This window comes from Mustela lutreola, chromosome 1 (assembly GCF_030435805.1).
Source record: "Mustela lutreola isolate mMusLut2 chromosome 1, mMusLut2.pri, whole genome shotgun sequence".
In the NCBI taxonomy this organism is placed as follows: domain Eukaryota; kingdom Metazoa; phylum Chordata; class Mammalia; order Carnivora; family Mustelidae; genus Mustela; species Mustela lutreola.
The window spans coordinates 279,787,146-279,799,965 of NC_081290.1; the positions used below are offsets into that span (position 1 = coordinate 279,787,146).

Consider the following 12,820-nt stretch of genomic DNA (forward strand, 5'->3'; position numbering starts at 1 on the left):
GGGCAGAGGAGGTTCTAAACTACATTTCCCACGATGCAGTGGGAATTTAAAGCCACTACGTTGAACAACACTTTGGGGAGACCTGTGCTGTGCTGGTCCATGGGGACGTTATCTCGCACATACTTTGGAGTGTAAGTGAATTTCCTAACACACTTTTTAAAATGCATCTTCCTGGGGTCTGCCTTAGTCTGCATTTTTAGTGCGTGCCCCACGTGATTCTGAGGCAGGTGTATCTCCGGCCACCCTTTGAAACACGCGACTAGGTGGCCGGAAAAGAAAGCACAGGTGCAGAGGGGTAGAGAAACCAGCCCTGAGGGGAAAACTGTTCTGGCCCTGCCTCTACTACCAATTTGCGCTGGGATCGTGGGCAAGTCATCACCTTCTGTGCCCCTTTCCCGCATGACTGCCAGGTCCCTTCCAGCTCAGATCTGTCGGGTTCTAAGTGGCTGTCTGTAAGAGGTTCTAAGGAATCATGGACGGAACACGTGGTGTGGGCTAGAAGGGATCCAAGTGTAATCAGTGACGTCGTCTTGGCTGAAGAGGGGTGAATGAGCTGGATTTTTGCAGGTAGGCAATACTTAGATAGAAGGGAAGAACAAGGATCCCAAGAAGAGGAAGAGCTTGAGGAAAAGCTTGGAGAGAAGAGAACAAGTTGCAGGTATGAAGGGCAGCATGGCGTAAGAGCCAAGAGCAGTCTGAAGTCTGAAGCCAGATCGCCTGTACTCTAATCCCAGCCCACCCAGCTAGTAAACTGTATGAACTTCCCGGCCTTTATTTCTTCATCTGTAAAATAGGGGGAATAATACCAAAGGTTAAATTAGCTCATAGGGTTGTTGTGAGGAGTTAATATTTAAAAAGTGCTTTGGGGGGCGCTGGGGTGGCTCAGTCAGTTAAGCGTCCCTCTCTTGATCTCAGCTCAAGTCTTTATCTCAGGGTTGTGAGTTCAAGCCCCGCTTCTAGCCTACTTAAAAATAAATAAAATAAATAAAAAGAGCTCTGACATTGCCTGGCACATAGTAAGTACGATATACATATTCGTGTTTATTACTATCCCTGAATCCAAGCAAGACTGTACAAACTATTATGTCTCCCCTGCAGCAGTAAATTAACATCCTCATTGGTCTTGCTTCCAGCCTAGCCTTCCAATCCACTTTTTACAGAACAGCCAGTGATCCTCTTCCCGTGAAAAATCTATTCCTGCTACTCCCCAGGCTTTCCAAATTCATCCAACAAATATTAATTGGGTGCCTCCTAAGTGCCAGACTCTGCTCTGATAACTGGAGATACAAATGGTGAACAAGGTTTCTGCTCTCTTGGAGCTTACATTCTTTTTTCTTTGCGGGGGGGGGGGGGGGGATGAAGTAGCAAAGACAGTCAACACATCAGAAAAAAATTCCAGAGAGAGGTAAGTACTAAGAATGAAACAAATCAGAGAAAGATGGACAGGAGGTGGTGTGGATGGGAGAGATGGGCTGCTTTAAACAGGGTATTCAGGGAGGTCATCTCTGAGGAGGTGATATTTTTGCCAAGAACTGAATGAGGGAGAGTGTTTCTGGCAGAGAAAACTTGCCCCCAAGTCCTGCATCATCTAGCTCCTACTGACCTCCACCACCACACTTCATCTTGCCTCCAGCCACACTGGCTTTTCAAGTCCTCAAATTAGCCCCTCTGGCTGGTACCACTACTTGTGCCTGGCACACCTTCCTCCTCTCTCCTCCCCACCTATTCCCTCCAAAGTGAACTTCCATCTCATCTTAAATGGCACTTCCCCTGGGGCCTTTTCCTTGACCCCCGACTGAAGTTGACACCCCCACAGCACCCTGTAATTCTCCTTCAAGGCGTTCTGGACGCTATAATCATTTGATGATTTAATTGCTTACAGGCGTCTGATCTCTGTGCTCTCCATCAGACTGTAAACTCTGTGATACCAGGAACCATTGTTGTTCTGGTCACTGTTTCCCTCAGAGTCTAACGCAGCACCTGACACACAGCGGGAACTTCATAGCTGCTGTTGGTTGAATGACAGGCTGTCCGACACCAAGTGTCTTGAATATTTGGAAGTGATAGGAAATAAAATGGATCCATTTAGTCAGGGCCTTGAACCAGAGGCTAGTTAGACTTGATCTGGCTGGTAGCAGAACAGGAGCTGAACTGTGGAGTGTTAGCTACACTTCCCAAAGATTCCTCCAGAAGACCCTGGATGGCTTGGAGGAGTCCAGAGTGGAGGAAGAGAGCCAGGAATTCATTTGTTGGACAAATCCTTGTTGAGTACCCACTGTGTGCCAGTCAGGCACTATCGTGGGCGTTAGGGATACCACTGTGAGTGAAAGCAGAGGTGTCCCGATACTGGGGAGTTTAGGGCTGTGACTGAAGAAGGGAGAAAACAGGGAGTCCTTTCAAGCCTTGTGAATTTCAAAAGCCAGCCCCTCAGGGATAGAAAAGATATAGGGAAATAAATTTTGGAGTAAATATTACAGATAAGAACTTGATCTCAGAGTCCTCCTCACTCTTCCAGGCTCAAACTCCCACAAGGGAGCTAAAGATCCCCTAGGCAGGGAAGGAAGACATAGTAAAAAAGGGATATATGGATAGCCATAGGTAACACCCCAAGGGAGGAGCTCTATGCCTTGCTCCCTCGGCCAAGGCTGCTGCTACTCAGAACTTAGGGAACTTAGGGGACATGTTGGCCAGTAACCCAGAAAAAGCTCCATTTCTCTGGTAGATTTAGTGGCAACCTGTGTGGACAAGTGTCTGAAGAGTAGGTAAGACAGTGCAGTTTAACTGACAGGATTCTTGGCACTTCAGCCCCATTTTTTCCAAACATGGTGTACACTCTGAAAACCAAGGTGGGAAGAACCCCAAACTGTTTGAGAATTGTTTCTACTACTCAGATGAAAAAGAGTTGAAAACAAAGTGATTTGAAATAGTGGGGATGGGGGTGAGGGTGAGGAGTTACATTTCTTGCACAAGAGTCTGTGACGAGTTTGGTAGTCCTACAAATCAAAAACATTTCACAAACAAATGTAAATTTGTAACTGTTAGGAAAGCTGGAAGGTGAGGCCCAGGAAAGAGAACCTTAGCTCAGGCAGGAAGATGGGTAAAGCTGAGAAACATCTGAAGAAACAACTGGAGGAGGTGATGGGCTGGTTGCTGGTGAGTTGTATAGTCTGAGAAGAAGGCACAGTTAGAAGGCTGATCCAGGAAGGATGGGGAAAAGAGTTCTGTTTTGGGTGCTGAGCTTCGAGAATTGTTTTAGCATCTAAGGGGGAGCTTCCCTAAGGCAGCCAATGTGAGAGAGGTATTCAGATAGTGACTTGGATTTTTTTTTTTTTTTTTTTTTTTAATATTCACTCTCATTACTGATGGACTCTCCACACCCTACTGTGAAATGAAGTGGTACTTTTAGGACTGTGTAGGAAAGCTGAAAAGCTGAGGTCAAGAGGGATGAAGCAAAGTGCCTAGAATGACAAAGTAGGCAAAGGATCATCTCATCCCAAACTCCTGTTTGTTCGCCCTCACGATCTTGCGTTTTTTTCGTAGAAATGGGGTCTGGCTGTTACTTCTTTTCCTTCTCTAAAATTGAATGAACATTTGGGAGCCCATCTGCAGGGTTTGGGTGTGTAACTGCTCTCAGAGGGACAGATGCAACTTCCCAGCTCCAGTACTTCTTACGGCTCCTCTAACACCTTTTTCCTTTGTGTCTTTTTAGCGGGAAAGTTCCTCAAGAGACCAGGTACCTCTAAATTAGAACTACATCTCCCACAATGCCCCACGAGGCACTGATTAGCCCGAAACTACATTGCCCGGGATGCTGAGGTATCGAAGAGATGGATAGGCTTCGACTCCGAATTTCGAAGATCCACTTTATTTACTTCACACCCCAGTTATAGTCACTTCTTCCCCCGTTCCTGCCAGAAACTTCCGATCTCACTCTTTTTCGGTGGGAATGCTTGGGGGTGGGGTGGGAATCGTGAGCAAGAGGGTAGGGCGCATGCGCCCAAGGCACAGGGTTTGGGCTGGGAGGGGGACCGGTTGGTCCCGGGCTCATCCCGCTTTGCGCGTGCGCAGACGGTAAACCAACGCCCGGGAGTTGAGGCGCGGGTTTGGTGGCGCGTTTTAGCGAAGTCGCACGTGAAGGGCAGTAGTGGCCGGAGCCGGGTGAGTGCCAGTGGAGGCCGGGGCTTAGGGGCAGAACGTGGGACGGGCAGGCGGCAACCGCTGCAGGTGGGAACAAGGCGCGGCCTCGAGGCCTGGCGAACACACGTGGGGAGGGGTCCGACGGCGCCCGGCGGGGGAAACAAACTGGGGACCCGGATCCTGGTTGCTATGCAACAGGGAGCGTCGTTACTAGGTAACAGGGAGGGACGCGTATCCGGGGTGAAGAGGGTTCGGCGCTCTCTGCTCAGAGGTCCGGCTGAGGCGGGGCTGCTGCCAGGCTGGGGTAGGAGGCTAGCGCTGAGCCCCTCGATCCCACCCCATGGCCCAGCTTCCCCCGGCCCAACTTCCCACCGCCATGCTTTGAGCCCCTCGGGGTACCCCTAGCCCCTTGGGGGTACCCCGAGCCCATGGGCCGCGCCGCGTCCCTTGCCAGCGACACCACCCAGCAGGGCTTGGCAGGGGACTTGCTGTTCGAAATAGCACATGCTACTGACACCCTGTCTGTGGGAGGCTGGGCCCTGGGGAGGAAGCTGCCCCTTTGCCCGCCGCCCTGCCCCCAAACAGTTGCTGGGCAGCAGCTGTTAGGGGCTTAGCGGGGGCTGCCCCCACCTGCTGGGATGCTGACTTCATTTTCCTCAGTGGCAGCTTCGCCCCATCAAGGAGCTTCCTTTCAACGCAGCTGTGCTTCTCCGGTGGCCGCTGCCTATTTGGATCAACTTTAAAATAAGCCTTCTCTTCCCACCTCTCCCTTGCCACTCTCGCAGCTTCTTGGCGGGCTTCTAATATTCATTTCACAAGCATCTATTAGTCATTGTTCTGTGCTAGGCACTGAGGATTCCAAAAAAAAGTTGACAAGTCTAACCGGAGGCGCTCAAAGTCTCCTGGGGGAGGCTGGCCTATAAACTGCTAGATTATGCTACAAAGTAATGAGTGGTGTATTGGCAGTCTGTGTGCTGCAACATTTCTGTTGACCCTTAAGGTCTACAAAGCTTTGCAGAAATCCGCAGTAGTTCTTAACCCTGCTTAACCCCATTTTGCATTGAGGAGATTGAAACTCAGATTAAGTAATAGGCATAAGGTAGTGTCTTCTAGTTTGTGGCAGAACTGAGTCTGGGATGCAAGTCTCAGTTCCTTTGTCTGCTGCCACACTTTGGAGGCTTTGCCTAGAATAGACTTCCTGCGCTGCTGGTCGCTTGCGGCAGCTGTCTAGTTATGCATCAGAAATCTTCCAGGGGCTCTACAAACAAAATCCTTAGCCCTATCTTTGGGAGAGTCTAAGGTGGCCCCTCGGGAGACAGACATCCATGTTTGAATAGGCTCCACGAGCAACCAGAGCCCAGAAGTCCTGCCCCACCTGGGCAGCTCTGGGCAATGATGGGGAAAATCAGGGCCACCAGAGGGCACTGAATTAGCTGCCCCTCCTGCCATGTAGTGATTCATGGTGTGAAAGGAAGCTAACCAGAGGAAAGAGCCTTGGCAGGGGGTGTGTGGGCTGCCCCACCCTGCCCTCTTGGCAAACCACAGCTGAACATATATGCCTCCTCACTACCGTAGTTAAGTGAAGCAGTTTTCTAGCTGAGCCAGGTTCTCCTGGCCCTGCCTGAGCCATCTTATAGATACCTGGACAGAAGGGGCAGGTCTCCCTCAATATTTACCGTCCTCATATCATTTTCCGTTCTCATTCCCATTAGGAATCCGGATGTCCTCTCACTCTGAGCTCATTGGTATTTGGTGGAACTTTCAGTGCCTTGAGGGCAGGGACTGTGTCTGTCTGAGGCAGCAGAGGGATGTGGAACAAGCCAAGAGGCAAGATTTAGATCCTGGGTTCTGCAGGCAAGGCCCAGTTCTGTTGTGTGAGCTTGAACAAGTCACTTGACCTCTGTAAGCCATGGTTTTCTGAGTAAAATGTGGAATCACAGAAACTTATCAGGTTGTCATAAGAGTTCAATGACAAGAACAGACAAGCCCCTTTTAAATTATAAAGCACTACACTCATACACAAACATATGCTTAACAAGATACAGACACACTCAACTGGGGCAGATGGCCGCTTGCATATATAAATGTGAATACACACAATCACACATGTACATTTTGTTGTTGTTGAATGCCTACCATTTGAGGCCAGGCATTGCAGGAGATGATGTTTAAGACCTACCTACTTCGCCTTAGAGCTCGAGACGGAGTCAGATCTTGACTGCCGTGGCTTCTCTTTATTGAAAGTATTTGATTGGGCTGCAGTGAGGAGGTGTAATGACAGTCAGTCTGATTCTTCCTGCCTAGAAATGACCTAGAGGAAATGAGAAGGAAGCCTGTTAAATAAAACAACTGGAAGAAATGGACCAGCCAGTGATCTGCACCCTTATCTGCAAAGGGCATGCTCTAGAATCCTGCTAGATTTGGTTTCTGGTGCATTTCAAAAGATCAGCTGGCAAGGCAATGATGGCCTCATGGGGAGGGTTTATTCCAAGGTCCCCTAGCTCCTGTTGACTGGGGCAGATGGTTGCCTGAAAGTTGAGGCTAGCACAGAGTGCCGGAGGCTGCCTTGGGGGGAGCAGCTCGCATCACCCTGACCTTCTAGAACAGAGGAGACGACATCTGATCCGTCCTGGTGGAGGTCCTTGGATATAGGACCCAACCCAAGATAGCAACCCTGCTCTTTAAGTTCCCAGGGTGGTTATGACCCAGATAGCTCAGGAACTGACCTGTGCTTTCCTCCTGTCTGACCACTGGCAGGCAGGAACCATCTGCTTCTTGATTTATGCCAAAGAGTAGAATAAAAGGCTTCCCAGCCTGAGGTTGCTGCCCATGAATGCGTGTTTTGCAGACTCGCTTGATTCCACAGACCCCAAGAGGAACTTAGGGCAGCTGTTTCTGGGCCAGAAAATGCTCCGATGTGATATTTTTATAACTCTTTCTCGGACTCTCCTTCCCACTAAGTAAGAATGGGCACATCTTCCCTCTCCTCCGTCCCAGTGCCTCTCATTTCTGGCTATTTCTGGTAACTGCAAACATTCCAGATTCCTAGCTGCCCCTGTGTCAGGGGCATGGCTTAGCCTCTGATTGTCGCGTTTGAATCATGGAGACTTCCCTGGAGCTACAGGTTCATTGCCCAGCCTGAAAGAAGAGGGGATTTGCTGGTGCTGTTTGACATTTCTCAAGCACAGTGGCAAAGGGAAGATAGACTTGGTGAACATTCTTTTTGGCTAATCCATACCTGCTTCAATGAATCGGTACTTGCTGGGGCCTTAACTTGCCTGTAGCATCCCGTTGGGCGAGCACAGAGCACAAAGCGGTTAAGTGAATTGTCACCAGTAATTCACGGAGATGACTGGCAGATGCCAAGTTGATTGTAGCTCGTGAATAATCTATTGTGTGACTTTCTAAATCACTTTAGAGACTGACTTTGGAGATGACACAGCTGGGTGGCATGTGCAAGGGCACTGCTATCAGGTGCACCTGGGTTCGAATCCTGACTTCCCCACTTACTGCTTCTCCCACCTCGGTTTCTTCAGTCAAATGGAGGAAAGTGACAGTGCCTCCCTGTTGCGGCGGTGCTTGTGTGAAATCGGTGGCACGTGGTTCACTTTTTATTAATATCTCTCCCTAGGGGCACCTGGGTGGCTCCGTGGGTTAAAGCCTCTGCCTTCTCAGGTCATGATCCCGGAGTCCTGGGGTCGAGCCCCACATCCGACTCTCTGCTCAGCAGGGAGCCTGCTTCCCTTCCTCTCTCTCTGCCTGCCTCTCTGCCTACTTGTGATCTCTCTCTGTCAAATAAATAAATAAAATCTTAAAAAAAAAAAAAAATCTCTCCCTAAAGGTTGCACTTTAACCCTTTGCCTGCCTTGGAGGCTGGGGAGTTGAGACCATTCCCTGTCGGCGCATCTCAGTTGGTGCTGTGGAATCCCCTGGGGAGCTTTGGCAGGTCTAAGCCCAAGTCACACCCAGTGACACCAGGACCTCTGGGCTCGGGACAAGAAGCATCGGTAGTTTGGAAGCTCCCAGGTGACTCCGCTGAGCAGTCCCAGTTGAGATCCCCTGTGTTCCCTTCACCCCCAGTGGGTGCGCAGTTTGGAAGCAGAGGCCGGGGTTCAAATCCTCTCATCTCTGCTTAGTCCAGTGACCTTGGGCAGATGCCTAACTCCTAAGTCTCAGTTTCTTCTCATTGTCACCGGGAGGGTGAGGAGGCTAATACCTACCTCGTACGATGGTCCTGCAGAGCAGATGGCATATATGCTGTGGGTTCTTGCTTGAGCACGTCCCTGAGCGCTTCCCTTTACATCAGTACACAGCAGTAATCATATTTGTGTGCTATTTTTTAAGCTGTTTTTTTTTTTTTTAATATATATCGGCTTTATCTTAAGTAGATTATAACCTCTCTGGGACAAAGCTTTATAGTCTTATGCTTTCTTTTATACTCATAGCACCTAAGACCCAGAGATGGGCCTTTGGATTTTTAGAACTGGAATAATCCTAGATCTTCTCACCCACCCGAAGGCACTGAAGAGTACTTGCTGGTTAATTAATGTGCAGGTGGTAAAAGAATGTGAAGGAGGAACCCATGAATCAGATGGTTGTGTCCAGCTGAAGTTGAAAGGCCTACTTCTGCCTTTCTCGGCTAACAGGGGGGTCGGGGAGGGTGTTGGGGCAGGTCATGGCTGGGATAGCCACTGTCTGTGCCAATTTTGGCTTCCTGCTCACCCTGTGCTTCTTTCCTGGCAGACCCAGCCATGGCAGGCCCAGGCAGCAGTTCACCGTGGGGCAAGCATGTGTTCAAAGTCATCCTGATGGTCCTAGTGGCCCTCGTCCTCCTCCACTCAGCATCATCCCAGTCCCATGCAGACTTTGTGCCCCCAGGCCAGCAGAAGAAGGAGGCCCCAGTCGATCTCTTGAGCCAGATGGGCCGCTCTATGCGGGGAACACTGGATGCCTGGCTTGGGCCAGAGACCATGCACCTGGTTTCCGAGGTAAGGATGGTGGTCCCTGCTGTGAGCACACACATCGAAGAGCAGAAAGGAGGAGACGTTCATGGTCACCCCGTCTTGGCTCCACATCTTCTGTGTGTCACAACCCCTGGTGCAGAGAGTCCCTTCATTCCACAAAATGAAGCCAGCCAGTACCTGCTTTTTGCAGTCGCCTTGTTTGATTCCTGCCCTGGAGCCTTTAGTCCTTTCCCTTCTTCCTGCCCTTTCTTGTCAGAAAGCCTGGGAAATGAGCCAGTCTTTATAAATCCATGTTGCTGGATGACGATAGAGTCTGACTTTGGTCTAAATCTGACCTGAAGTCTTAACTTGGCAAAATATCAAGACCTGAATCCGTTCCTTCCCCTGTAGAGGTAGAAGTAGGTCTGACTCTGGGGCTTAAGGCAGGGCTGTCTCTTCTCTCTTAGGGCATCCCAGGTATGGCATCGCATACTTCCCATAGGACGTTCTAAACAGTTGAAATGATCATTTATAAAACCCAGCATCTGAGAGAGCTGGTACCTGAGCTTTTTTCATTGAAAAGTCCTAGCCCTTCGCATATGTTGCTTCACACAACTTCATGACTCCCCGGGAGGACCCCAGCTTCACAGGGCGACCACTGGAGAGATTTGATGATTTCCCCACGCACATTAACCCACTGCCATCACCAGAGTATTCTGGTAGATCAGTTGAATGAGGGCCCAGATGTCCTGAGGTCCCAAGTTCCAGTTCAGGAAGGACACATGGCCTGCTGTCCAGGCTTGGTGGACAAAGCCCTGGCTGAGAGCGAGGTGGGACATGTTCTTCTAGGCCTTGACACAGTGCGGTCGAGAGGCCTGAAGGAGAAGGAGCGTGACTGATTGCAGACTCCTCTCCTGCCCTGCTCTTTCCACAGACCTTGTCTCAGGTGATGTGGGCCATCTCCTCGGCCATCTCAGTGGCCTTCTTCGCACTGTCCGGGATCACTGCGCAGCTGCTGAATGCCTTGGGACTGGATGGTGAGCGCCAGAGAACTGTTCAGGGCTCCAGGAGCTTAGCCTGTCACTTCCTGCTGGTGGGACTTTATCTTTTCAGGGCCCAGACTTTTCCCTAGCTGCTTGACCTTCCTGCCAGGTTTCCCCAGAGGCAAGCCTAAGAACGGGCTAATGACTGCCAGCACCTACCAGGCATTTGCTTCATGTGAGGCAGAGCGCGGTGCTAAGCCACAGTGTCTCATTTAACTGTTACCCGCAACCCAGAGAATCACTCCCACTTTTGCAGAGGAACTGGTTCAACCAAGAGAAGTAATCTACCCCCAGCCAGCAGGCGCTGAGATTCACGCTCCTATCTTGGTGGCCCTGTGGGAAAGGGGGTTTAGCCCCTCCCCCGTTTTTGGCCCTGGCCCCCTGTGCCCTGACCACCCCAGGTTGGCTGATTCTGTGACTCTCCCTTTTCCAGGAGACCACCTCACGCAGGGCCTGAAGCTCAGCCCCAGCCAGGTCCAGACGTTCCTGCTGTGGGGAGCAGGGGCCCTAGTCGTCTATTGGCTTCTGTCCCTGCTCCTTGGCTTGGTGTTGGCCTTGCTGGGGCGGATCCTGTGGGGCCTGAAGCTTGTCCTCTTCCTTGCCGGCTTTGTGGCCCTGGTGAGGTCTGTGCCCGACCCCTCCAGCCGGGCCTTGCTCCTTCTGGCCCTGCTGACCCTCTACGCCTTGCTGAGCCGGCTCACTGGCACCCGGGCCTCCGGGGCCCAGCTGGAGGCCAAGGTTCGGGGGCTGGAGCGGCAGGTGGAAGAGCTGCGCTGGCGGCAGAGGCGGGCGGCCAAGGGGCCCCGGAGTGTGGAGGAGGAGTGAGGAGGCCGCCGGACGAGGACACCTTCGTCATACCAAAGAGCTGCACTGCTTCTGGATCCCCTAGCACTCCTTCCGGCCCCCCGCCCCTTTCTTGCCCTGTCTCTGAACTGTCAGAGCCTTCAACCCTGCCCCAGACCCTTTGGCTGAGAAAGAAGAAGACCATGCCCCATGCTGGTCCGCAGGGGCCCTGTCTTGTGAGGTTGTCTGGGATTGGTTGTCTTAACCCTTTCTCTGCTCCCTGCCTGCCTCAGTCAGGCCAGCTTGGAAGGGCCCCCCCTGTGGCTTGTGCATCTGCTCTCAGTGGACATCACTGCCATGGGTCCTCCCGTGACTCAGCCGGCTCCCCTCTGCTGCCGCCTTGCCTTCCCCCTGATGCTCTTGCTCTCCTGTCCTTCTGGATCTCCTCCTCTGCCAAGTCCCCAGCTTCCTTCCTGTTTGTCTTCTTCTAGCCCAGCACTCCGCCCAAACCACTGCCCCTCAAGGCATGTTCCTGTGCTCTTCATTGCCTAGCCCTGGGGAAGAGGCAAGGCATATGGACCTGAGGGGAAGGGCTTGTGGGGGGTGGGGGGGTGGAGTTCCCCACCGGGGCTGGGAATGAGGATATACACTGAGTTTCATTAAGTGCCTTAATCCGAGCCAGCAGGGCCCTCTGCTTGCCCGCTGCTGTACTGTATGTAGGAAAGTGCACTGTGGCTGTTTTGTGTCAAGAAGAGAGTTGTCCCTCTCGGAACCTTGATTCCCCTTGAGCCAGAGCCAAAGGTGACTGCTTCATCGGCTTATGGCTGCAAGTAGGACCCTGCAGTGGCCATCAGATCCCCTGTGGGGATTTCAGAGACACTGAAGGAGGGAGGAGGAGCCTCTGGTCTGCGCCGCCGCTCAAGACAGTTCTCCACCCGTCTCCCTCCACTCACTGCCACTAAGGAACCGCTGGCCCCAGTGGCCCCAGGGGGAGTGCAGGGCAGACAAACCAGAGCTGCACACATGGCCCCTTCCCCTCCCAAGCTCCAAGACAGAGCTGGGTGCCTGTCACCGGAGCCCTCTCCACCGGGGGTCTCATTCTTCCTCTGGGGCTCTGGTGGAGGTGGGCATCCTCTGCCAGGCCCAGCACATCATGTGAAGAATGAGTTCAGTGCCCGGTTCTTACTGTCAAGGTTTGATGTGGAATCACAGCTGCAGTGATGCGTATTTTTATCAGCGCTTGGTTGGTTTTAAATAAAATGCACGCTATTTTATTATCTCGTTCCATATAAAATGTATTTACTCAAAGTCTGGATGGCTTTCATTTCTCCCTACAGCTAAATCCTTTTCTGCAGAGCTGCTCAGTTTTCTCGACTTTTCCCAGCAGGGGCTGCGGGAAGCTGGTGGAAAGGGCGGGAGAAGCGGGGCTGGGCAAGAAGAAGGCTGGTGCCAGGTACCCTTCCCTCCTGGAGTGTGAGGAATGAGGAAGTCCTGCCCCCTTTACAAAACTTCCAGGAACTGACCCGCACTGCTGGAGTAGTGTGTATGTGGGAGAGAGGAAGAAAGGGTACCCCTTCCTGCCGCTGTGTGCAAGTGTAGGAAAGGCTGGCCCCAAGACAGCCAGGATGATTTGCCTGCCTTCCCTCCTTCCCTCACCAGATGGGAGTTTCCTGCACTGTGGTTCTCCAACTGGCCCATAGGTTAAATCGGTTGTTTTCTAGGGTCCCAGGTGTGGTTGTTTTGGTGGGTTGTTTTTTTGTTTTGTTTTTTGGTTTTTTTGTTTTTTGCTTTTTTCTTTTTAAGCCGCCACGAAGATGCTAACGTGCTGCTAGGTGCCCTCGTCTGGACCTCTCCTAACTGCCTGGTAGCCACGGCTGGGCCCAGAGGCCAGACCTGGTGGGTGGGACTTCCTCA

At 51.7% G+C, this 12,820-nt stretch overlaps 1 protein-coding gene across 2 annotated transcripts; it reads left to right on the forward strand.

The window, feature by feature from the left end:
• Window positions 1-108: 108 nt before the first annotated feature.
• On the forward strand, window positions 109-12,214 carry TMEM109 (transmembrane protein 109). 2 transcript variants are annotated; one of them, XM_059143667.1, is made up of 4 exons: window positions 109-131; window positions 8,881-9,125; window positions 10,015-10,117; window positions 10,557-12,214. In XM_059143667.1, exons 2-4 carry the CDS (start codon window positions 8,889-8,891, stop codon window positions 10,946-10,948), a joined length of 732 nt encoding a protein of 243 aa, XP_058999650.1. In that variant the 5' UTR covers window positions 109-131; window positions 8,881-8,888; the 3' UTR covers window positions 10,949-12,214. The 2 variants fall into 2 exon arrangements, with proteins under 2 accessions (XP_058999650.1, XP_058999648.1); XM_059143665.1 differs by lacking the exon at window positions 109-131 and adding an exon at window positions 3,999-4,158.
• The last annotated feature ends 606 nt before the right edge of the window (window positions 12,215-12,820 follow it).